Raw genomic sequence first — 26,858 nt, 5'->3', positions numbered from 1 at the left:
ATTTCTGAGCAGTGGTCTGTTATGTTGATTGTCATTACATCCAGTCCAGGTCCAGGCACAAAATATTAGTGTCGTTTATTGAGGTGTAAATTTATTGAAACGTGATTTAATATTTATACTTGTTATTAATTAGATAATGCATGATGATGATAATGTATCACGTACTAAGGACAGTACTATATAAAGTTTGGGTCGTTTCTACTCTTACTTTATTCTCCAGTGTTGTAGTTTTTTGGTTTTATGGATTTTTCACAGCACTTTTCGTCTTCTCCATTGGCATGACTGGTGAGTCAAAATTACATTATTTCAGTATTTTTTAATAAATACCGTAGATTGTATAAATTTAAATTTGAAATGTTCGTGGATGAAATATTTAGGGACATATATAATTATGTAAGTATTTTTATAATGTTATTTGATTATCGTTAATATAATATGAATAAAATTAACATATCAGACACAAGCAAGAAGCACGGAAATAAGTGAAATATTCATTATCCATTAAATTTAATAAGTACTATGAACCACATCAATATCAGGCACATTCAAAGCAATGACTAAATATGACCAAATTATAACCAGATTCTTGGTTGTAGCAGATGATGCCGTAATAAGTTTACAGGTCAGTTGCTGTAGTAAATTTTAGAGAAATAAAACACAGGGCACTCAAATAAGAGTAGAGCCAAAATTTACATTCTACTGTTATCTTTGTATTCAGGTTATATTGACAGACATGATAAAAACACAAAAACAACTCTTATAAATAAGATGGGTCTACATATAGTGATAATTTACACAGTTAATGTACCGACACACTCGGAGAAATCAAGTTGGAATACTTTTGTTTAGTTAATAAAAAACTATGTGTGTGTATTAAGCAGAGAATTAAAGTGACTACTATAGGCAATGTCTATACTCTATATTTATTTATTAGAAAACCAACAGCTTATAATTCAATACATTAATCAATACATATTTCCAATAACAGGTTTAGCTTATGTTAGGGTTCATATTGATATTGTAGAAAAGTCTGATATTTTAAAAATATTAAAAGAAGGTAGTTTCATTATTACTCAGTATTGTTAAACTAGTTGCGTATAACCTTCACTCATATCTTCTCTGTATAAAAGGGAGGGTTTTTGTAAACCACAGCATTCAGTCTTTGAGCACAGGATGTGCTGGTTGTATTTTAAATGCTAAAGTGAATTGTGTTAGAGACATAGTTAAATTAATGCTATATAGTTGCTATTTCATTATAGTACATACTTTTACTAGTACATAGAGTTGATATATCTTAAACTTAGCAAAAGTAAAAAAACAAAATTTTGCAAACAGAATAAAGATTATAGATAATTATTGATATTGTTAGATATGTATTATTTAATTCTATTTATTTTAACACAACACAACACAATGGAAATGGTTTATAAATAAATTGAATGGTCATGACATTGAGTGATCACTAGGATTCCAGGCTCTATTCATTGCTTTATGATGCATCATTTAGAAGCTTGACACATGTTGCATTATGGTACTCAACAATAATGGAGATTGATCCTTAATAGGGAAGGTCAAGATTCTTCTAGTAGTGGTGGTTAGACCTTTACAGTTAATATTTCTAGGAAAATTCCAATGGAAGCAGCATGTAACAAATTAACACTAATTGTAATGGGCACCCACAATATAATACCTGTTATGGAGTAGATTGAAACTAGTTACTAAATTATCACTTGCTCTGAGTACTAAAATCATCTTGGTTGACACTTTATTCCGAACTACATTTTATAAGAGACCTACAGCAACAAAGATGATTTGGTTGGCTTTGATTTTAATATAAATTAATATAATGTAAAAGTAAAACATGCATCCTACAAGATAATTGTATATATTTAATTGAATTAGGTGTTATATCACAGAAGTATGTCTATTTAATTATAATAATTTATTAATGTTTAAATAACTGGTACAAAAGTAAGGAATTAAACAAAATAATATAAATCCATTAAGAAGAGAATTGTAGATAAATTAATTGATTTTTGTAAAATGTGTATAATTTTTTTTTATTTTATTTTAGGCATTATGTATAGTGCCCAGGATTTGTTATTATATTACCCGAATGATCCACCAGACTCCAGAGGATTTGTTTTACAACCAAGTAATTTCAAGTTACCCTACGAAAGCATTAAAGTAGTCAATAGGGATGGCTTTAAAATACATATGTTTCTTATTAAACAAGGGAACAATAGTGAACTTAAACCCACCATGATATTTTTCCATGGTAACGCAGGAAACATGGGCCAAAGGTACATGTTTCATATATTATTTATATAAAAAACATATATTAGACTTTGTGATATAATAAAAAAACATGACTATACAAAATTATTAAGTTTAAGTGTACTTCTCATATTAAGTGAAATGCGAAAGAAATATAAATAATCTTTATTCAAGTAAAAATAAAAATTATTTCTATTTCTTTCACATTTTATTTAAAATTAGTTGGAAATATGAGAAATTCTCGACATTATAATTGTGTTACTCAACTTACTAAGAAGATATGATAACACAAGATTGGGATCAAAATAATTTTCTAAATTTAGTCTGATCTATTGTTATCTTATTGTAAGTGTAATATAAATGTAATTGTTGTATGCCACTCATATAATAATATCTTAGTGATGTAACAATTACATTTAGATATATGTTTATCAAGAATATTTTTTGCAGGTTAACTAATGTATCTGGATTTTATCATAAGTTAGATATCAATATTCTTATGGTTGAATATAGAGGATATGGACTCTCAGAGGGCACACCTTCTGAATATGGACTGTATTGCGATGCTCAGGCTGCATTTGATTATCTGATAGAAAGGACTGATATTGATCCAACAAAAATAATGTTGTTTGGGAGATCTCTTGGTGAGTTAATTATTGCATTGTTATTATTAAGTAGTATTAAATTATTTGTGTATATATAATGTATTCAATTATGATTAGGATAGTAGATAGGAAGTTAGTACTAATAAATTAAGTTTTTTTAAGGTAATAACAGGAATATAATCATGAATTTGTCAGAAATTATAAATGGTGTTGTACCTACTTGATTTGTTGACTGTGACATAACTATAAGTATATTATTAAATAATACATAAATAAATAAAGTTATATCTATAATAGCAGTAGGAGATTACTGGGATAGTAATATTATGTTATAGTTGAGACTATGTATATTACATTTGCCGAAGGCAACTGTTTTGATATTTACCTCATCTAGGAATGTGTCTTATTTTAAACCAGTCTGAAATACAGTACTTCTGTCACATTACAGATGATAGTGAATTGAGAAAATGTACAAAATATATCTTATATGCTAAATAACAATAGTAAAATGTAAAGTAAGGTGACACAGTTTAGACAGGGCAGTGCTTAGTAGACAATATTTAGTTTGTCTTACTAGACATAATAAATTGCAAATATTACATTGATGTAACTGTGTATCTGTAATTGTATTCCATATACTAATGGAAATTTGTACTTGAATGCTCTTGCACCATGATAGGTTGATCTCCACTACTTCTACCCGTATACCATCATGATTAAGTCCTGGTGAATTCACTGTGGTAAACTGACCTGACTTCATCCTTATATATTATCACTAGTTATACGCCCCGGCTTTGCAAGGGTGTACATGTATTATAAACCTTTCTCTTCAATCACTCTATCTATTAAAAAAAACCGCTTCAAAATCCCTTGTATAATTTTAAAGATTTAAGCATACATTCGGACATGCAGCGATAGGGACTTTGTTTTATACTATGTAATAATGACACACTAGTTACCTGCCAGCATATACTGTTTTCGCAGACTGATACAGCATTCCATCTATATTCTATAAATTTGTAATTGGGAATAGTATGCCAATTGCATAATTTGCAAATTTTGCAACTTGTATGTATAAAGTTAAATCGACCTTTATGCCTGGGAACCATAGTGTTTAATTCATAATGTATTCTTATGCTCTCAGTATCCGCTGGTGATGTAACACAATGAAGGGTGCACCATTAAATATAGACCATCTATAGATATATAAAACATATATCTTTTTTGCATATTATATGTAACTAGCTGTCCCGGCAAACGTTGTTTTGCAATATAAATTAATAACGCTATAAAGAAATAGGGGTTGATGATAGAAGGGTGAAAATTTAGGATTGTATGTATTTTTGTATGTTGTATCATAAAAAAATAAAAACTAAAAATTTTGTCTACAAAATAAAAAACAAATTTAGGGGTGGGCAATCCTATACCGATTTTCAATTTCTTTTTCATCATTAGACACTATTATATAGAGGTTGCATTTTTTTTAATGCCACATTATTAATAAAATGTTAGGGGTGGACAACCACTAACATTTAGGGGGATGAAAAATAAATGTTGGTCGATTCTCAGACCTACTCAATACGCTCACAAAATTTCATGAGAATCGGTCAAACCGTTTCGGAGGAGTATGGGAACGAAAACTGAGACACGAGGATTTTATATATAAGATTTATTTTTGTATCTTATTTTTAAAATAACTTACTAATATTTTTTTTTGGAGGATAATGGTGTATCGCCGGTCTTAATGGTATACGCAGTTAGGGCACCAGAGGAGGATGATAAGATGAGTATGAGATCAGGTCAGTTAGCCGATCGTGACAAATTCACCAAGAATATATCACGGTTTCCAGGGGGAAAGAGCGTGGAGGTCAACCTGACATTGCTAGCAATAAGATCATCAATCCACATTACTAACAATCCCCTTTCTCCCCAATAAGTAGTATTATATATACCCGATGAGACAAATAAGAATAATTATATAATATTTGTGCAGGTGGAGCTATTGCTATAGATTTGGCTTCAAGGTTAGAATATCGGAGCAAAATTTGGGCCGTAGTAGTGGAGAACACATTTACCAGTATACCAGAAATGGCTAAAATTATTCTGAAATGGAGGTGTTTATTGTGGTTACCAGAGATTTTTCATAAGAATAAGGTACAGTATAATAGACATTAGCATATTTATTAATATTTTATTATAAAAGTATGATGTTCAACAATATAGTTGAATATATAGTCTAGGTGGTATAGCTGTTTACTTCCAATGGTCGCGGGTTCGATTCCTCGTTCGGTATAAACATTTGTATTAATGAGTATGATTGTTAGTAGCAGTCTGGGTGTTTTCTATGTATAATATGTATGTATTTAGGGAAAAAAAACGATGTATTTATATCAGTTGGCTAGTACCCATAACACAAGGTCTAGATGGCGCTGTGTGAATTGTCCTAAAATTATTATTATTATAATTATAGTGGTTGTGAATGTATATGGCGATATTTTATTTTTTATTGTTATTTTCATTTCATTGTTATTTTACTCAAGGTAATATTTTTAGCTATTTGTTGAGCAGTTTTAACTAATCTGTTTACCATCAGACATCCTGTTTTTAAATGCGAAATTAACTTTGTGTGTACGTTACAAATTCATACACAAACCACTAAAATAATGTTGATAAGATTTAGTAAAGAGATATATTAGACCTTGATATAAGATAAGGCTACGTTTTGCAGCAAAAAAGATTCTTAAGGGGTTGAAGGTGTATTTAGGGAATTAATAATTTGGTATTTAAGGAGTTTTATACTCATTATAATTATGAAATTAAAACTTTTTACATACACAGGTTGTCTCGAAGAGATTGCTTTAGCTAAGATAACACCGCCTTTTGTAAGCACAAAAGGCGGTGTTATCTTAGCTAAGCACAAAATCAAACTAAGTTTTATTTTTAATGTTTCAATTTTCTTCATTACCTCTCTAAGTTTGTGCAATAATGTGTTTTAAATTATTATTACTATTATAAACGAGAGTTTGTAAGTATGGATAGATGTTTGTTACTCTTTCAAGCAAAAACTACTTAACGAATTTTTATAAAACTTTACAGTAATATGCTTATACATCATAATAACATGTAGGCTATAAATTACACGCGGGTGAAATCAGGCACAGCTAGTAAATAATAAAGATTTTGTAATAATGCTACGCAAATGTAGCTGCTGGTGTTAAGCTATTAATTTTATTATCATTTAAATTAAAATAAATATTTACACATGATATTATGCAGGCATGGTAATGAATGAATCACACTTTACAATACACATTTACAATAATAATGTTGTGTAAAGATGTTGATAATGAATTATTAAGTTTTGTAATCTTTATTTGCAGTATTATTCAATAAAGAAAATTGTTCACATAATGGCGCCAACTTTGGTGGTATGTGGCTCAAGCGATGCATTGGTGCCACCTTCTATGGCCAAAGAGCTATACATGAAGTGCGGGGCGGCGTGTAAGAAATTGGTTGTGATGCCAGGTGGTGGGCACGATGACACGTGGACCTGCAGAGATTATTATACATCTATCAGACAGTTTATAGCGAATGTACCGTCTTTGTCACAAAATATGGGTCCTTTCTTCGACGATGTTAGGAAGGAACCGCTCCGATCCACCGCTAACAGATATTCGATTGTGCAGACTGTGTAGGTATTCAGATGAAATATGAAGATATTACTTGTGTCAAATATTTATTCAAATTGTACAGTGCGATGCAACTTTTGTATGCACACCACTGTTGTGATTTCTTTATAATATTATGTAGATATTCGTAACGACTAAATTATCATTGTCATTAATAAATAAGTAGTAAAAATTACGTATTTGGTAATATACCAAAAGTAAAGCATTCCAAAACCTTTAAATACACAAATATTATGTACTTTATTCGTAATAGATATTTTCTTCAGCAATGTCAATTATAAAATTATCAGTAAGTAATAAAATTTATGTAATTCTACAGCATAATAAAATAATTTATATCTATTTATTTGAATGGTTTTAAAATACAATTAATGATTAATGAAACTTAATTTAAGCACTTATTACAGGAAGATTATGAACGTTTATAAAATTACTTTGATACTGCCAAGCGTGGAGTTACTCTTGTTTTATATTTATTTAAATACTTTACGATTATTTTTTAAGTTTTTTTTTTAAATTATGTATTCTTCAGTGTATTGATTGATCGATTAATGTATGTGTTCAAAATAAAAATAAAATTTATGTTCTACAAATAAAGTAGGTGGTGTGTAAATAGACTTACTCAACGTCTAACAGCCAGTCTATATACCGGAACCGGGTAAAAGGCTAAAGAATAATAATTATCAGTAAAATAAATATGTTACATATTGTTTTTTTTTTAATTACTATTATTTTTATAATTTTATTTCTGATAACTATTATGACAGAACGGGTTCCGCTTTAATGTCTACTTCTTGGAAAACCTGTGTAATAGATATTACTTGTTAATAATATAAACCAGTGTTTCCCAACCTTTTTTGTGCCCACCTTAGACCTTCTAAAATTCTTATATCCTCTCTCCATGGGTAACATTAATAACTTTAAAAAAATAATTGTTCACTTAAAAAATCTAAATAATGGGCTGTAAGAAAACACGAAATTATTAATGGAACACTACATAAATTTTCAAAACATAATGAAAAACAGAAATTTATATTCCATTTTCTATTTGCCCCCCTTAACTTGCCCCCTCTGGAGTGTGGGCCTCACGTTGGGAAGCACTGTTTATATTGTAAACGAAAATAGCAATTATACACTAAAATTCTTATTATTTTAATCCGATCGAGATTATTATTACGTATTCATAGCTATAGGATCATAATTATACGCATGGGACTTATAACTCTATTATATATATAAATATATATTTATAGGAATATAGCGATTCAAATTTATCTATTTATGATGGTGTTAATGCAATAAAAAAAATAAGCAATATAAACTTCTATAGAATTTGTGACCCAGAACAATAATTAAATTAAATTTACCTGTCTACCTATTAAAATAGTTACTTGTAACTCTGACCTATATATTTAACACTGTTGTAAATTCATACAAGTCATATAATTAATTTAGACATTATATTAATTGTATTTCTTATATATTTGCTCATACATATATGAATTAATTTTGATTATCATGTTGATGTTCTTATGATCTCTTTACGATGTAAATACGATTTTTAACTTTACTGCTATAGGTTTAAATTGTACCGATTAGACGTAAATACAGATCAAGTTTGAAGATTACATTGAAATTCAATTATGCATACCAAATTAATTCTAAATTAAACATTATTCAAACCTATATGACAGTGAGATTAAAATATGGCATTTTATTATTACACTAGCTGAGCCTGTGGCTTCGCATCCATAGTGGAGCTTACAGTGAGATATTAGTGGTAGTGCATCAAAAACAAATAAATCTATCGCACAAAGGTTCAGGGTTCAATTTCACGAAAGGACCCTATTTAAGGTTTTTTTTCATATACATAGCTTCCATATTTCTGGTACTATAAATTATATTTCTTATATAGGTACCCCTTCTAATCCACACGCCTGTCCGTGTTTTCACTCGGATTAAATACTTCAACAAACTAAAATAAAATATCTTTTAAAAACGTTTAATAGATGTAACGTTTAACAATAATTATACATATGTATATCAGGACCTATTAGTTTTATCTCATAAAAAATACCTATAAATTCTGTATTACAATCTGAACACTTCAGAAATTTACCCCCCATTTTAGGTAATTTTTTTAAAATTCGTATTAGGTGAATATACATATAATAATCAACTTCGTATGGTGAAAAAACACCTTATTCTAGTGAATTATGAGTCAAAATCAACTCAACAATAAGTCAAAATCATTAATTATTGAATTTAATAAAATTCAATATTAATTATTGAATTTTATTAAATTGTTCGACTTTGTGTAATAAAAAAATAATAATATCTGACTACAAATGTGTTTGCATTTTTTTATCAACGATGCGATGATAACCAGAATTATTATCACTGTTACCATTCAGATTAGCGTTTGTAACATCGATTTGCCTGCATTTCGTCGTACATACTAAAAAGAGAAGTACTTACCGCTCTATTAGATTAATCTGATAGTCCACTTCGAACGGTTACTTTTACCGTCCTATTCAAGGAAAAACCATATAAGCTTAAATTTTTGATGTTAGATACGCATTTGGGGGAACCACTGAGGTTTTTTATATCGCATTATAAAATGAACAGTCCTAGATTCTCGACGTTTAAAAAAATAATAATTAAATGTTTTATTAAAAAAAAAAGAAGCGTAGGCTCGGCTGGTACAATTTTCTGGTCTATATAGTTTTAATTATTTAATTTCTGCACAAATTTTGTTTTATATAGAGTAATTGTTGTAAACCAACGTTCTAATTAACAATAATTTATTTCTAGATATAGATAAGAATGTTCTGTGGACTGAGATAGTACCTATGTACAATTACAATTATGGTCATTATTTGAAATTGTCTTCTTTCACACATATTATAGGTATATAACTGTTGTTATAGTTTATTTTCTAAGAAACTATAACAACAATACACATCAAATAAACTATTATATCAATCAAATACACGTATTTTAATGCTTCAAAATATGAGTATTTGACTTAAGTCCAAATCTTGTTAATCAGTTATGTTAGTATGAAAATTAGTAAATGAAACAGTGGTTGTACATGGGTATTGTTATAATTACTGACGGTTGTACGGTTAGTCTATAAGTTACATAGTTTTAACTGTGGTATAGTGATGGACTGTGTTATTTATGTACAAGTAGATTTAATTTATAATTTTAACAAATAATCCGTCCATAAAATGGATGAGCAAAATTACTTCCTTATAGACTCGTATTTTTATCGTTTCATTAGGTTAAACTCGGTTTTTTATCTATACATAATTAATCCGAATTGCGGATATTCCTCATTGTTGAGTCTACTTTTAATTCAAACCAGCCACAGCTTAGTTTTTTTTTATTTATTTTCTATCGAGTTTGTATTAGGAAAGTGCCGGTAATATTATAAGAAATTAAGTGTTTATAATAAAATTATGTGAATAAAGTTTATTATTCTAAAACAGGATTTCTTTGATCTCTTCTGCAAATAATATGTACAGATTATTTTCGCATATTTATTTCATTCCAAACGAAGCTTTAGACGAGAAAAGGGTCTCATTGTCAGTGGGCTGTAATAAAATTATTAATTATGCACTGTTAACTACTTGATAAATATAATAATATAAAAAAAATCTAAATCATTTTTACAAATATTTTTTATGTATATGTAATACTTTACATTTATAATGTTTTTGGTACTTATCACTGAATATTTTCTCTTTTAAACTACCTAACGTTTAATCATTCCATAATTTTGTTGTATCGCAAGCACATAATTTTGTATACTGTAATTTTTTTGGCATACATATTTATATTCTATGAGAATTAAAATATAAATTAATATTTAATTTTGTTCAATAAAAAAAATATAATGCATTTAAATCATAAATTTTTTCATGATATACCTTTTCTTAATAATCTCATAAAATATTTTTCTAGTTGCGATGGGTATGTAACGAATTATATTGCATATTGTTTGTTTACCAGAGACCATATTATTGCATTTATTGAATTATAATTGGTTCAACATAACTTTAGTATTTTATTATTTCTTATTCTACAAGGATTTCGAATATAGTAACAAGATGATTAGATGATAAACGACCAAAACCAACGAACATTTGCATCCTCGGGGACTACATATTAATTTCTTTCATCATACTTCTTACCAGTTCTTCTCGATTAAACTGTATATTGCACTGGAAATTATGATAAAAAAATTGATGTTCATAAGCGGCTAAAATATTCAACATGACTGATTTGATTTGATTTGATCTAACTATGAGGGAAGGCTGTTGTTAGTATAAACTAATTCATTCAACCCTCATTGCAACAGTACCTATCATATCAGTAAACCTCGCGGAAACTTACTTATTTAAATTACTGGTGAATTTGTCACGGTACGGTGGGTTAAATGATCTGTAGGACTTATAAACTTCCACTGGTGCTCCTTCAGCGTAAACCGGCAGTGCACACGGGTGCAACGTCCTGTTCTCCTCCATTAAAAAAACTATTATCACACTAGCTGTGCCCGCAGTTTCACTCGCGCAAAATTTATAGCCTGTGTTATTCTGACAAGCTATATTATTGTAATGTTTCATTAAAATCAGTTCAGTCATTATTGTGTGAAATAGTAACAAACATCCACATTAACAAATATTATTATATTAATATGAGCAAGATACACATAAATAGCGACCCGCTCTGCACGGGTATTTATGCACCTAAATTTTTTTCAGAAATCATTCTATTGACGGATAAAAGCTGCACGAATATTCAGACACAATTTGTCTTATTGTGTGCACAAGATGTATAATCTATACGTATAAATAAAATTGGAGTGTCTGTCTGTAATATTGAAATAACCTACTATGAATATAAATGCAGTACATACGCCAAAATAACCATTTTTACAATTTTTGTCTGTTTGTTTGTTCCAGCTAATCTCTGAAATGGCTGGACCGATTTTGACGGGATTTTTATTGGCAGGTAGCTGACGTAATAAGTAGTAACTTAGGCTACTTTTATTTTAGAAATATTTTTTACTTCAGAAATATAAAGTTACTTTCCACGCGAAGTCGCGAGTACGGCTAGTTCTCAATTATAATAATCCTGGACAATTACGCAGAGCCTGTGGTATGGGTACTAGACTATATACTACTACACCCAGACCGATACAAACACTCAGGAATACAATTGCTTACCGTGCGAGGAATCGGTCTCTCGACCATCGGAGGTAAGACAGCTGTGTGCTGAACAGCTAGACCACCCAAGCCGTCAAAATACTATATTTATTACAATCGACACTAGTAGCTATCTATGTATCAGACTGTATATGATAAAGTAGATTTTTCTTACATTTTTTGAGAGTGTGATAATCACTGTTCAAAATATCAGTAATAATAGTAGCAATATAACCTCAACTCAAAGCATGCTGTGGTAACCTATAAATATGAGAACAATTAGTATAAGACCATTAAAAAAACGTCATTTTTATATAGCTGTATCTTATGTTGGTAATCCTTAAAGTTAAATAAATAAATGAAAGATGCAATAAAAAATTGAGTGGGACATGTAGATAATTGAAACAGTAATAATCTCCTAAAATATTTAATATACCAAGAATTATTTAACAATCCACGCACCGTATGGTACTCTAATGTATGTAAACAAAAAATTATTTAATATACCGTAAATCATTTCGTGAAGAGAGGTAGGTCCTTCATACAATCCACTTGTAAGTACGAAATACGAAGTTAGGATAGAAACATTGTATATCAAAAGTTATTCCAATTTAGTTTCGTAAATGCTAATATAAGGTACCTGATACAAATAGGGCCGTTCAAATTGTACAAACAACTAATATTTCACATATATCAAAAATAAAATCAATTTTTGGTAAAAACAATACAAATAATTTGTTACACTCTGTTATAACAATAAATAATATCAAAACACCATTGGATCTTATTTTAACATATCCTGTATTTCATTGATTGACGTGTTATTAATTTACCAGTGAATATTTGAATATTTTAAATTACAAAAATAGAAAACTTAGGTTGTTTTTATTCAGCATTGCTGATTCAACATAGGCTATTTTGTGTCCCTATTTGTGTCAAACACTTCACAATATAAACTAATTTGTAAATAATTTTGCCCAGTCTTAGTATAGAAAGAGTAGCACGAAATAGTACAGTATGAGTAATCCATAAAAAGAAACGAGAAGTATGTGTAGAAAGAGAACTCTGTAGACTGTAATATACATATAATTTAAATTGATATAGTTTATAACATACGCTATCACGAATAAATTACTAAATAATAACGAGTCGTAATTCTACGTTACATGCCTGATATACATAACTGCAACTCTAAATACATATTATAATATGTTTAACAATATGTATTTGTATATTATATTACCTTCCATTACATATTTGCAATGTAATCATAAAATTATAAATTACATCGCTATATATTATTATGTTAGACAATTATGACCAGTTAATTTATATTATGTCTATAGAAATTGATTAATGGGACTAAAAATTCCCGGTCGAATCTACAGTAATTTGCAATAAATCGTATAATACCTCCACTGTACGGTAGCGGCAACGTGAATATTATGTGCAATAATCAACTACACAACATTTATTTAATTCAAAACATCCAGTATAATTATTTAATGAGAATATTCAATATTATTGACACAGGTAAAGAGTATACGATATAGAATATTATATGATTAACAGTGGTGGTAACGAGATAGTGGGGGCCGGATGGATGTGTTGCACGTGGGGCTCCGCTAACTAAACAGTGGCTCACTATGGATAATAAGATAGTTCCCTGGCCCTGTACTATGCCCCATATGCTAAAAAGTACACTCTCACCCTCACCCTAATATAATGCCACTGTACCAACCACTCGAAAAAGACAACTACTTTAATCAGATTTATTACTGTTAACTATTAATTGTATATGTAATCTATAGGTACTTATGTTGGTACTATGTGTAAACTAATTGAAGAAATTGACGACAGTTGAATATAGTAAGTTTTTTAAAAGTTTTTGTACAATTGAATAAGTAGTACACAAAATGCACTACCCGTAACTAGAATGACTATGTAATGTGTTGTATAGGCTGCCTATAACTTCTATCGAGGATAGAACAAGTAAATACATAGATATACAAATATAACACTCAAATATATAGATAATATTATAATCATTGTAAGAATGTGTATTCTTTAAAAAGAATCATCAAATATTTAGATAACATGCGATCAAGTGATCAACAAATTTATGTGTATGTACATTTTTATAAAGTATAAGCATATATATTATGGTGTAGAAATATTGCTAAAAAGGAAATATAGTAGTTATATAAAGTTACAATTCAGAGTTAGATAACAACTACAAACTGTTATGCAGTTTGGCCATTTAATTTAATATGAGTAAATGTGCACATCGACTATTTAAGTGGATAAACAATTAGCACAATATTATCAATGTACGTATGAACGTCCTTCACAGAAAATCAAATATGATGGTGTATATGATAATTTCGGTGTGTGGCGCTGTGCAGGTGGCACAGTAGAGCGTGTGCGACGGCGATGTGGTGGCATCGAAGTAAGGGAACTGCTAGCGGCGCGCTCCAAACTCCACCGCATCGTCGTCGGTGATGTCACCATGCCGCCACAGGTTCAGGCGGGAGCTCCGCGCGTGCTCCTGAGACGCTCGGTAATCGGCTATCAGGCCAGTCAGTCGGCTGTCACGGAGGCTCTCCATCAGTACCAAGCCCTCCTTGATCAGGTTCTAGAAACAATTATTATATTAATAGAGAGATCAAGTTTTTATCTGTATTTTTGTTATATTATTTAAAAATAATCTTTGAAATCAAATAGGAATTATATGGAAATAAATTAAGACCGTGTAATAAGAAATCAAATTAAGAATTAATTTATTAATGTAGGACCATTTTCGCCACTTAAGAATGTTAAGTTTTTTGCATTAATATTTTTTCCCTACCATTCAGTTTATTATATTTGTGTGAAGAACTGGCAAGAAACTCAACTGAATTTCTTTTTTTTTTATAAGCCAGTTCATTTACATTAATAAACATTAATAATATTCCCTTGTACATGTCATATTATTTAAAATCACTCTTTGATCTCATGTATACTTTACTTACCTTCCCAAGATCAACATTGGTGTTGGGGTCAACAAGAGTGACAGCTGCTGGTGAGCCGCGAGTCTCCACATTGAGTAAGAGCTTCTTATTGAAAGTGTCATTGGCGAAGACAGACACAGCCTCAGAACGGTCATCAGGATCAGATGGAAACTTCACACAGCACAATAGATACTCAGTGGCATATGGTGGATCGCTTTCTGTTCCAGCAGGAAGAGATGCTAATCTGGTGCAGTTCACGATCTACATAAAAAAAAGAGGAGAATATTATATTAGCTACCTAATTATATAAATATGTGGTACGATAGTATTAATAACTCAGGTTATTTACAGTTTAATGGATTATTATAGAAATAAAAACTATATTACTTAAAGGCACAATATTCTTTGACATTGCATAGGTCTGGCCGATTTTTCAGATTATAATAAAATAGGACACTCATTATTGTAAATAATTTAATTTAATTAACAAACTTACTTCTCTGTTTCCATAATCAATGTACAAGATGTGTACGAGTTTATCATCAGTGATTTTCTCCACCTTAGCCCTGTACCACTGGTCATCCAATGTAAAACGTGCTGCGCAAATGTTGCCTCTTCGTGGTACGTAAGAGCCTGGCAGAGGAGCGTTGGTTTTGAAATCCTGATGAATTTTCTCCATCAATGCCTCCAGCTTTCCTCCTAAATCGACATTTTGGGCATAAAAATTGCCTTCTGCAGTCACTTCTGTAATGATAACCTTCTCGTATTTCATGACACGATCCTGCACTGGCGCATTTCGTTCCCTTTCGGTTTCTTTGTCTGCTTCCATGTAATCTTTCCATATTCCAATGCGTTTCTTAATGGCATTCTCTTCTGCAGTTTTGATCACTCTAGCATACTCAGATGTTTCTGCGGTGTGATGTATTGAAGAGAGGCCATGTTCAACAAGTGATATGGATAAATTTTCATTATCAACCCACAGCCAGCCGATGAAGTTACCAGCTTTATCCATTTCTTCAATTGTTACGATCACATCATGTTGTAAGCATTTTTCTTTAGTGAAGTGGAGAGCTTCTTCTCCGTATGGCTCCGCATCCTGCATTCCGCCTCCACCGACAGCTGGTCGGGCACCCCTTGGGCAGTTAATACCGGCCAGCAAAAAGGTGACCAGCACAGATTCTTTGGGAATGTATAACCTCATGCGTGATCCACTTGCAACGAATTCCACAGTGGCTTCTGTCTTTTGTGCCCGCTTCAAGAAGGGGAAGAATTTTTTAGCCTTAGCAGAATCGCCACTAGTGTCTTGTATGCGATGAGCAGGAATGTCTTTCTTGGCGTGAACGCCGATAGCAGCTTTCATAGCTTTTTGTTCAGCCTCCAATAATTTGTCATAGTGAGAGCTTCTCTGGTCATTATCGTTTCTGTACCTCACAACTGTTGCATATCCCTTTGCTACTAAGGCCTCGGCAACGTTTCTGCATAACATATTGTGAATAACGTTATTTAATGAAATTAAAAATAAACATACTATAATATTGAAACAATACTTTCACATTTATACACTTTGTAGATTGGGTTATACTTACGTTCCTCCAGCGACCACTGTGCAGCAAGTTTTCTCTGGGAAGTTATCCTTGGCGGGTTGGATATAATCCACGGTAACATTCACTTTCTTGCCCACAAGTTTTTTCCTTAGGAACTCACGAGCTTCGAACATCCATGGTATATCGTATAAGGGCTTGAATCCTTTTGGTCTTGGTGATTGCTTGCCTTCATCATCACTCCTATGAATTACATTAGTTTGAAATTAATTTCTACACTGAAGTATCATTTATCAACTTTTTTTTAAAATTTTACAATATAACAGATTAGAAGATAAAAAATAAGGAATAATTACTATTTAAGTTATAATTATAATATATATAATATATAATTATACATACATTTAGTTACAAAGACATAATAGATACAATATAAAAGATACAAAAAGATAATTTGGACTTACTTTTCACGCGGGGGCCTGATGCTGGCAAGGAATATCTTCTTGTACGTGTTATTGGACATCTTTACGACCAGTGCATCTCCGTTCACGACCTCCAATACAGCGGCAGTGAACTCTTTATCTTTAGCTGGTATTATCGGAGCATTGCTCGTGTAATTAGTCCAAATACGGAGTCTTGCATCTTTCGCGGCGCGTTCAGCTGCCCTCAATTGTGAAGCACCTATATTTGTATATATTTTAGTGAACCATGTTGTTTTTAATTAAGACCATTAAACACGATTGTGGTACACACTTTTATTGTAAATGTATTGTGAGAAACCTTACATTGTACTGAGGTGTTTTGTATTAATGTAAATAATTCACATTATTTGTCTTCTATAAACTATTATAATATTAAATTTCAACAGAATTAGTAAGTGACAAACACACTATGTCTGTATATAAAAAAATTAAATTAGTTAATAAATGGCGATGTTTTATGAAATCAATAGAAAAAAACAATCTATAAAGACTACAACAGAACTGACCAGATTTCATGACGGCAAGAGACCAGTCGACGCATCTAGCGAATCCTTGACGTAAAAGTGCCTCCGCAATATTGCCCTGGGGATGAAGGATGGTGCCAACAAAGTTTGCATTGTTGACAGACTCCAGTACCACTTCAATATCTTTCTGTAGTAGCTTGGACTCCACAAAGTAACGGGCTTCTTCGGCGTATGGTTCAGATTCGCCATCTTGTTTGATGAGTGGGCACTGTAATCAGTTAGCACATTTATAATCACTTGTCATTAGATTATCCATATTCTGGTTTAATAAAATGAATAAGAAATGTGGGAAATTTTCCATTTGTCGTACACATATGGCCAAAAACCTTAAATATAAATTGATACTAAGTCAAAATGGATTCTTGAATCATTATGACTGCTAAATTTCAAACAATAGTAATCTATTTTTTTGTCCAAAATAAGTAAGTACTTAGATGTATAAACCTTAGCTCAAACCTTTTTCTCAAAGGTTTAATATGATTAAATAAGAAATTAATCGAAAGCTAAAAATGATCTGAGATTGTATAATTGAAGGCAAATTATTCGATTCTACTCTTGCTGTAATTGTAATTTCATATTATTTGTATAACTTAATACAATACTTACTCTGATTCCAGAGAGCATCAATGTAATCTGATGGAAGTCAGGTAATAAGCAGATCCTGACTGTTGATCCATCTCGCACATATTCAATGATACCTTTGACGGGGTGTCCATTGTGTTTGTTGACAAATTGTTTGGGGTTATCGATGGTCGGTTTCAATTCACGAATATGTTCCTAAAGTACATAAATTTCATTAAGTAACAAATTATTACAATTAATAAAAAAAAAGCTTACAAATTATCCCTACTCATTGTCTCTAATTATCAATTTAGATATTTTAAGATTTGTACAGAAAGAGACAGAAGATGAAACTATAGATGTAACTCTTTTAAAACTTTCGATTATACGGAATGCTCCTGATTTTTATTGATTCGGATAATCGGGATTCTACTGTAGTTCTTGTTGTACATGTAATATGTACTAGACTTAATGCCTTCTTTAGTAGTTAGTATGTCCAAATTAATTGACTGCCTCTGTGGTTTAGCGGTTTAGCACACCGCTATTCTTCCGATGGTCGCGGGTTCGTACGATGCAAACATTCGTATTATTATTTGTATCAGACTGGGTATTTTCTATGTATACTATTTTACGTATGTATTTACAAAAAAATATGTAATATCAGTTGTCTAGTACCCATAGTACAAGCCCTGCTTACCGTGGAACTAGATGGCGCTATGTTAATTATCCAGGGACAATATTATTTAATTATGACTAAGGTAAGTGACACCATCTTTGTATAGTAATTGTCATGACACGGCACGAACATGAGACTTAATAAATAAGTTGATCAAAATTGCAACACTGCAATTTTTTATCGACTATAGGATGTGTTGAACGCTAAAGTGATGTTGATTAAATAGAAAATTATATACCTACCTACACTAAAACATAGGAATTAATTATTCAGACACTTACTTGCGTGTCTGAACTCCAGATGCCCTTGCCTTGGGATTTAGCAATATCTTCAATTTCTACTAGTCTTTTCAGGTGCGGTATATTCCTGCCTCCATCTCGAACTTTTACCAAGCCTTCAGATAGCAATGTTTCAGTCACATTCTCATCTTTTGATGGATCCTTGCCAGCCCAAACAGAGCCATACTCCCTTGTAGCAGAGTTTGGTGGTTTCTCTGCCGTGAATATGACCTCTTTACCAACGAGCTTCTTTCTCAGGAATTCACGAGCGGCCCATGCGTAGGGTTCTTCTTTTATTTCCACATCACTGTTAAAATATAACAATTTTTAGTTGCATCATATTTGCAAGCCAATTTAAAAAGCATTTGCAAGTTTAGTTGCAAATGTTTTGAATATAGTGAGTATGGTATATATATAATAAATATGTAATATGTTTGCGTAAGTGATCGCTGTCTGCTGGAAGATATATATGTGAAATGAATACTATAGCAGGACTTCATTAATGCGGTAAATACCATGACAATGATGGTTAAATATTGTTTAGTTGTTTGTTTGCGCGAGCTAGTTCTACAAACGCAACAGCTTCAGGTGAGATTTCACTTTATAGCAATAATAAACTTCATTTAAGATTTAATGTTTTGTTGCAATCGGAATTATAATAACAAAAAAACTTTAATTTTTATCTACTATGTTATCTAGTAGTTAATCTAAACCTTTAAAGATTTAGAACCTTTAACTACCTGTGGACTTCTTGTTAGCACATATAAAGACATTTTCATGTGTGCTTAGTAACGTTATTTTAATATTCGTTATGGATATTATTCCACAGAAAAATAATATTTTGTTTCTAGTTTGAGATTGAAACTAGCAATTGCTAGAATATAATTTAATGATTAACGCACCAGCAATGTAAAATGAAATAAAATGACAATTCATTTAAGTTCTCTTAGAATACAAACAAACATTTATACATATTATTACTATATAAATATGTATAAACATACAACATTCTCAAAGGGAAGAGGCAACAATGGGCGGCCTTATCGCTGAAAAGCGATTTCTTCCAGGCTTGTAATTGAATGTAAATGTTAGGATTAATTTCCTTTCTTTATCTATATTAAGATATTAATGAATAAGAATATTTCGTGTAGTGTCAACTAGTTGTGTTGCTAACTTTCGAGTTTCGTACTTCGCCGCCATTCGCTATTGTCAATCGCGTAAGTCCAAAATTTCGCATCAGATATAAATTATGAACGCACAGAATTATAAATAATAGATACACATCGGCCTCGGTGGTGTAGCGGTTTAACACACCCCTTACTTCCGATAGTCGCGGGTTCGATTCCTCGCACAGCACAAAAAATTTGATTCATGAATATGATTATTTGTATCGGCCTGGATGTTTTCTATGTATGGATTTACGAAAAAAAAAAATATTTTTGTAGCAATTGTCTAATACGCATAACAATCTTTGACAAGCTTAACTTGAGTCTAGACGCGCTGTGTGAATTGTCCTGAGATTATTATTATTATCTGAAAAACTAGATTTAAAACGTTAAAAGTGGTTTTATTTGAGGGTGCTTAAAAATAAAAGCCATAATATTGCTTCTAGGTAAGAATATTCTTGCTATAGATTGTTAATTTTCAGAACTACTTTAGTGCTCATTTATAATGTAAAATAAGAAACTTTTGTAAGAGCTTTAAAGCTTCTAAACTTACAGGTTTAAGGCGTGCGCTGTCAGTCACTCAATGTCTAAAGTTTTATTAATTACATTGAGGGTAATACTTTTAGTATATTACAGTACTAAGGGATGTTGATTGGTTATCAGAATATTATTTTTGGAATAGTTTCACCCGTAACAGTTTACTGAAGCTTTTCGCCAATTAGACACGGTTATTATTCGTATCTATAGTGTTTACAAAATCAATAGAATGTTAATGAAGGGCGGACTTTTATAATGTTGTTTAAAATTGGACTCATTATAATGGATTAATTTAATATTACTAGCTGTCTCGGCAAACGTTGTTTTGCCATATAAATTAAAATCTCTTTTAAAAAATAAGGGTTGTCGCTAGAAGGGTGAAAATTTAGGGTTGTATGTATTTTTCAATCCTAAATAATAATAAAATAAAAATAAAAAATTATGTCTATAAATAAAAAATAAATTTTTGTTGTGGATATCCCTTACCACTTAGGGGTATGAAAAATAGATAGTAGCCGATTCTCAGACCTACTGAATATGCATATAAAATTTCATAAAAATCCATCAAGCCGTTTGGGAGGAGTATGGTAACTAACATTGTGACACGAGAATTATATATATATATGATACATATATGTCATCTTCAAAGTTATAATATATTTTTTTTTGTTACAATTATTTAAAATCAAATAAATTTTATATATTGGGTATATATTACTTAGTAGTTGTACTCGCGGTTTCACCCGCGGTAAATAAAAAAAAATAGCCTATATGTTATTCTGACGCAAGCTACATTACTGTAAAGTTTTACCAAAATTCGTTCAGTAGTTTTTGCGTGAAAGAGTAATAAAATCCATACTCAGAAACTTTCGCGTTTATATTATTACTAGCTACTCGCCCCGGATTTTCCCATGTGTACATATATTACATTTATAAACCTTCCTCTTGAATCACTCTATCTATTTAAAAAAACACTTCAAAATCCGTTGTGTAGTTTTAGAGATTTAAACATACATAGGGACAGACAGCGACTTTGTTATATACTATGTAATGAATAAGATTCAGTTTTATGTAGTAGCAGGCTGCCTATATAGACACCGCCTTATCTATTTCATTAGTAAAGCTGCAGTTATTTTCGGTCTAAAGGGCAAGATAGCCAGTGCAATCTGATAAAAAAACAGCGCTTTAGTTGTCATGTGTACTAACGCTCGCCAGTCCTGGATTTGTAAATAGGTCATAGAGGCCGCGGCCTAGGGGCGGCTGCGTCCTAGGGACGGATTTCAGAGGGAGGTCGGTCACTCGAATCCAAAGGATAAAAGTCAAACTATTAATTAGAGAAAAGTATTATTTAAAAAAAGTATATACGAAATATAGCGGCGAAAATAGAATGGCCTACACTCATGAAAAATATAAATCCGCCACTGATGCTCACCAGGGATGCCATAGGCGGAATAGTATGCTGATATGTCATTGGAGATCATCAGCTTGTATATAGATGAGTATATATTAGCGATATTGCTAAACCACTCGTTTTTATAGACAATGGAATGATGCACCCGTCTGCACTAACGGTTTACGCTGGCGTGGCGTGTCAGATAAGCAAGAAAGGTGTGGCGTTTCCTAGCTAAACGTGTTCATGGGATGTGAAAGACAAGATGGGCGTAATCAGCTCGAGTGGGTGCGACACCGACCACCGAGTGGGAGGATAGAGTGTACCTACGTCTGGAAACACACTGGTATCCCACAGCAAAAAAAAATACACTTTGCAATTATACAATAATATATAAAAACTTTTTTCTCTCAACGCATATATAGGATAGTATTCATGTAGGGTTGCCAACTATACTGTTTTAAATAGTATTATACTGTTTTCACTAACTTATACTTTTTAGTGTTGAACAAAAATGAAATATACAAAATACTGATTTCAGCATCAACACCTCAGCATTTACAGAAAGAGTTTTTCAGTAATGAATGTTAAGTGATGGGATAATAGGAATAGAGCATCTATTAATTTACTAAAAAATCAGCTCCTCATTTATTTTAATTTCAATACATATAATTGTGGTGAGGTGTGTGTGAAGTTTTTATAAAAGGTTGTGAATTAGTAAGTTGTGTGAGAAGCTCTAAAAATATGTATTTAAAATAATAAATAAATAAAATACTGTTTAATATTCTTCTCAGACCTGAATATACTTTATTTCTTGTAGAAATGTTGGCGTGAATCTAGTCATGATTAAAACAGTATAAGTTGAGCATGTAAACATTTGTCTGAAATGTTTCCAATGACTCTCTTTAAAATATTAGTCTTGATGGTTCTATTATTTCACTATTATAAGGTAAGTAGGTAGTTTCATTATTGTGTCACTGTATTTTAATTTGTATATGTTTCGTGAAAAAGAACAAAATCAATTGTCAATAGCAATTAACTATAAAAACTTAGACAATTTATTTCATCTTGAAAAATAAGAATCTATTTTTAATTTTTTAAAATATGTACCTATCATAGATAATTAAATTTTATTAGTACAAACTACCAAAAGGACTACCATAGTTTAAAAAATACAATATTATCATGGTTATTCTAAAATTTCGTTACATGTTCTGTTAATGCAAGCCAGCTCATTAGCTACATTATTTCCCAGCTTTTAGCTGTAGGTATTGTAAAATGTAGACACAACTTAGTAAAGATTGTTGTAAACATAGGTGAAGGGTGCAGATAATTATCACAATCTATATGTCCATATCAACTGCGCAGGATCACGGTCATAGTCTAGGTCTTTAGTATTTATCATATCAGTACTGAGGCTTGCTTTGTAAGTTAGGTTGCTACCTAAATACTTCAAGAGAAGGTAATCTCTATACAGCTATTTTAGTCTATTACTAATATAGTAGATATAAAGACCTACTATTTTAGTAATAGATTAAAATATTTATTTGTTAAAGATGATTAAATCAAGGTAAAGATATACATATCTGAAATTACAGGATTAAATGTGCCTATATTTTTAATATTAATCATGATCAATGAATGTCAATATATAATTTGGAAATCGAGAAAAACATGTTATTTTTCAGATCCCTCTATCCAGAACCTTAATATTTCTAATGTGTAGACTGTACCATAATATAAAGTAAAGATACTAAATCGATTGACCTATTTACTGATTTAGATTTCCATCTGATGACACTATTATAATTTCAGTTGTATTCCATAAGATCATATTTAATTTTAACTTTTAATATGTGTATTTGTTATTTTAAGTTAATATAACAAAATAATACTGAAACTAAATTTTAAAAACTAAAATATACACCATGTAAAGCATACTAAAACTAAAATAATAAGAGGCAATCCAAAATAAGCAATTCGCTAATGCATTACACAACATTTAATACATGCCTACATAAAAAAAAGTGCATGCCACAATGAGGTACTTTCACTTTGGTGGTTTTTCCATTTTTAATTTTTTTACCACACTTTCAGTGATGCATAGAAAATAGTTAGTAAAATAAAAATAAAATATGAAAAATTCTGTAGATATTATCAGATTTGAAATTCCCATTAGCTTTTACAAAATATTGTTGTAATGAGAGAAAATATAATACAAAAAAAAACATTTACAAATAGTTATAATCATATTATATTTCATTTATTTAAATTCAGTTATGATTTATATATAATTTAATAAAATTTTAATAAATCTTAAGTTACAACACTTATTACCCTGATAATATCATTAAAATCTTCCATAATTGCATTTCATGACATAAAATAAACACAATTTTTGAAGGTAGATCAGACAATATGGAACTTACCTGTTGGCAGTTCTTTGACGTGCTAGTTTTGGTGCAGTTACACCTGATAGGGCGATGACTTTCTCAGGAGGAGGACCACCCTGAGGCTGCCTCCTTATAATAATCGTATCTCCCGATAAAACCTGCAAACATTACAATATTCAAACAAAGGAGTTCCATTTTTAAATGAACTAGACAAATAGAGAGAGGGGTCGATTTTCCGAGGTGCAACGCGCAGGGGCGACCTGATTTTGAACTAGTCAATATTCCATCTGGTACATATAATATAAAGCTAAAAATATATGCTCTTGATCTATATATTCATATTTTTAGTTACAAATAATTAATAATATGACAATGTGGTCGATATCGAGACAAAGTCTTTAATGCATTGTAGTGCCAACAGGGCAAACTATAAGAAATCGGCACGAGGTATAGCTGCTAGTTTATTCAATTTATAAAAAATATAAAATTACTGTATTACCTGCTTAACTATTCCAATTTTATACGCAGGAGCGGGTGCTGGAGCACTCATTTTTAATATAACTTACACGATCAACGTGGTAAAAGTCTATGAAGTTAAGAAATAATGACGAGTGAACGAACAACTAACAAGACTGGCGAAACGTGGCGGACCGTCGGTGTTTCCACATTTAAAAAGGACCACTACACAGATAAAAAAAATGAAATACTTTTTATCGAAAGTTACGCGTCATCAACGCGATCGCGGTTAAGACTGGGAGCGTGAGACTGGGAATGTTGGTTTTCTGTTACAAGCTGTATTGATTTGGAACCAGTGTTGCCACTTTCTGACACAGAAATAAATTTTAGTAATAAATGTAGAAAAAATATATATTGCATCTAAATAAAATTACATTTATTTTACTTTATTATTTTACTTAAAAAATATTTTGGTTAATTTTTGGTAGCTGACCCAGATTTGTATATTCGTCAATTACCGTACCTATTCGGTAGCAATCAATAACGCCAGAGGTCAATCCCCAGGAACACGGTCGTTCTGTTTTATGCAATATTCTTTAAAATTCTTATCTTATATTTAATATTGGCCTTAATTAAATCATGCGAAAAATAGTATTTTCGAGTTATTCGTTGTTGGCATAAAGTATAAAGTACAATTGTAATAAATAAAGTTCAATAATTCGGAACAACGACAGAATCTGCTCCTTCCAAGTCGTCCACAGTCGATAGTGCGCCCTGATTATTATCATATCTGGGAGACACAAATTGAAGTTATATTATTATTGTGTTTTACACAATAATAAGATAACTTCAATTTGTGCCTAACCATAATATAATAATATAAATATAATTTATGCATTAAAAAAATCAAATGTTTTCAAGAAAATATACTATTATAAGATTTATAAGTAAAAAATAATGGTAAGAAAATCTCGTAATATTTATATATTATTACAAGATTTTCTAAATATTTGTGCGAAGGGGACAGTATTCCTGACTTCGAGGTCTCATACGGCAAATGGTTTTCTTAACTAATTATACTGTCAAGATATCAGTACTTCTTCATTACCTGTTAGCAGAAACAGTATAGAGAGGGGTGAAAGGGAATGTTCTGTGAAGGGGAAAGGGGAAAGTGGACTAAAAATTATAAATATACCATGTCAGTTTAATCCCAACGCGGTTCTACGTGGACACCATCGTATAAATTCCTGATATATTTGACACAATGTTCTAATTGAATTATCTGATTTCATGGTCATCACATCATCCTCTACTGGTATCTTCTCCGCCAGCCTATACTGTTAGCGTAGGTGCTTAAGCAATGATTCATTCGTTAACAATTTTCAATTGCAAGTACCTATTATTTTAGTACTTTGATTAATAACTAATTAAAACTTTTAATCGTAGACATACACTTTTAGACAGACAGACTTTTAATAGTACACAATGGTTTAGTTCATATTTTATTTCCATACCAGTGTATTTTGAAATAATTATTCGAATATATTTTTTAGTGTTGCTATGTTCCAAATTTCTTTTATATTGTCTGTTAAATGCTCCTTTCGTGTGTCAAGATATCGAGACAATCCCATCGCGATCGAAGGCGGGAAAATTTAAACTGTGGCTTAAAAATCAAATAAAGAAGCTCATTATTCAATTATATATATGTTTTTCTATGATTGTGGTAAACTAGCATTAGTATAATCTATGCTAGATTCCATGAAGATCAATGATTTCAACATTAATTGTCTAAATAATTAAATAAGTCTGCGTATATTATTTAAAGTAGTAATGTCGTTATAAAAAATAGATAGGTGGGAAGTAGAAGGGTGAATAGGTAATAAAAAATAATATTTTTGTACAAAAAAAATTGCTTGGACCAGTTAGGAGTATAAAAATAGACAACAACCTTTCAGAATAGACGTATACATTTTTTTAAGTTATTACTACTACTACCGCTACTATTATATTTATAAGTCTTTTTGAAGGAATACGACAACTAACAATGATACGAGATTTTTACATATAGGATGTTATTAAA

At 30.9% G+C, this 26,858-nt stretch overlaps 2 protein-coding genes across 2 annotated transcripts; one reads left to right on the top strand and one right to left on the bottom strand.

Annotated features, from left to right (window-relative positions):
- On the top strand, window positions 1-6,921 carry LOC131853049 (protein ABHD13). The gene is made up of 5 exons (XM_059203842.1): window positions 1-285; window positions 2,075-2,303; window positions 2,728-2,921; window positions 4,876-5,036; window positions 6,263-6,921. Exons 1-5 carry the CDS (start codon window positions 141-143, stop codon window positions 6,575-6,577), a joined length of 1,044 nt encoding a protein of 347 aa, XP_059059825.1. The 5' UTR covers window positions 1-140; the 3' UTR covers window positions 6,578-6,921.
- Window positions 6,922-12,574: 5,653 nt separating this feature from the next.
- Window positions 12,575-25,082, bottom strand: LOC131853023 (staphylococcal nuclease domain-containing protein 1). The gene is given in 10 exon segments (XM_059203813.1): window positions 12,575-14,419; window positions 14,796-15,035; window positions 15,271-16,249; window positions 16,361-16,588; window positions 16,780-16,996; window positions 17,304-17,529; window positions 17,928-18,098; window positions 18,840-19,143; window positions 24,359-24,480; window positions 24,822-25,082. Coding segments are annotated over 10 exon segments (2,712 nt in total). The 5' UTR covers window positions 24,873-25,082; the 3' UTR covers window positions 12,575-14,245.
- Window positions 25,083-26,858: the final 1,776 nt, after the last annotated feature.

This window comes from Achroia grisella, unplaced genomic scaffold, assembly GCF_030625045.1.
Source record: "Achroia grisella isolate CSIRO2021 unplaced genomic scaffold, CSIRO_AGI_Agris_v1 utg874, whole genome shotgun sequence".
NCBI lineage: Eukaryota > Metazoa > Arthropoda > Insecta > Lepidoptera > Pyralidae > Achroia > Achroia grisella.
Note: the sequence above shows the minus strand (reverse complement) of the source record. Positions and strands in the feature narration are given on the sequence as shown.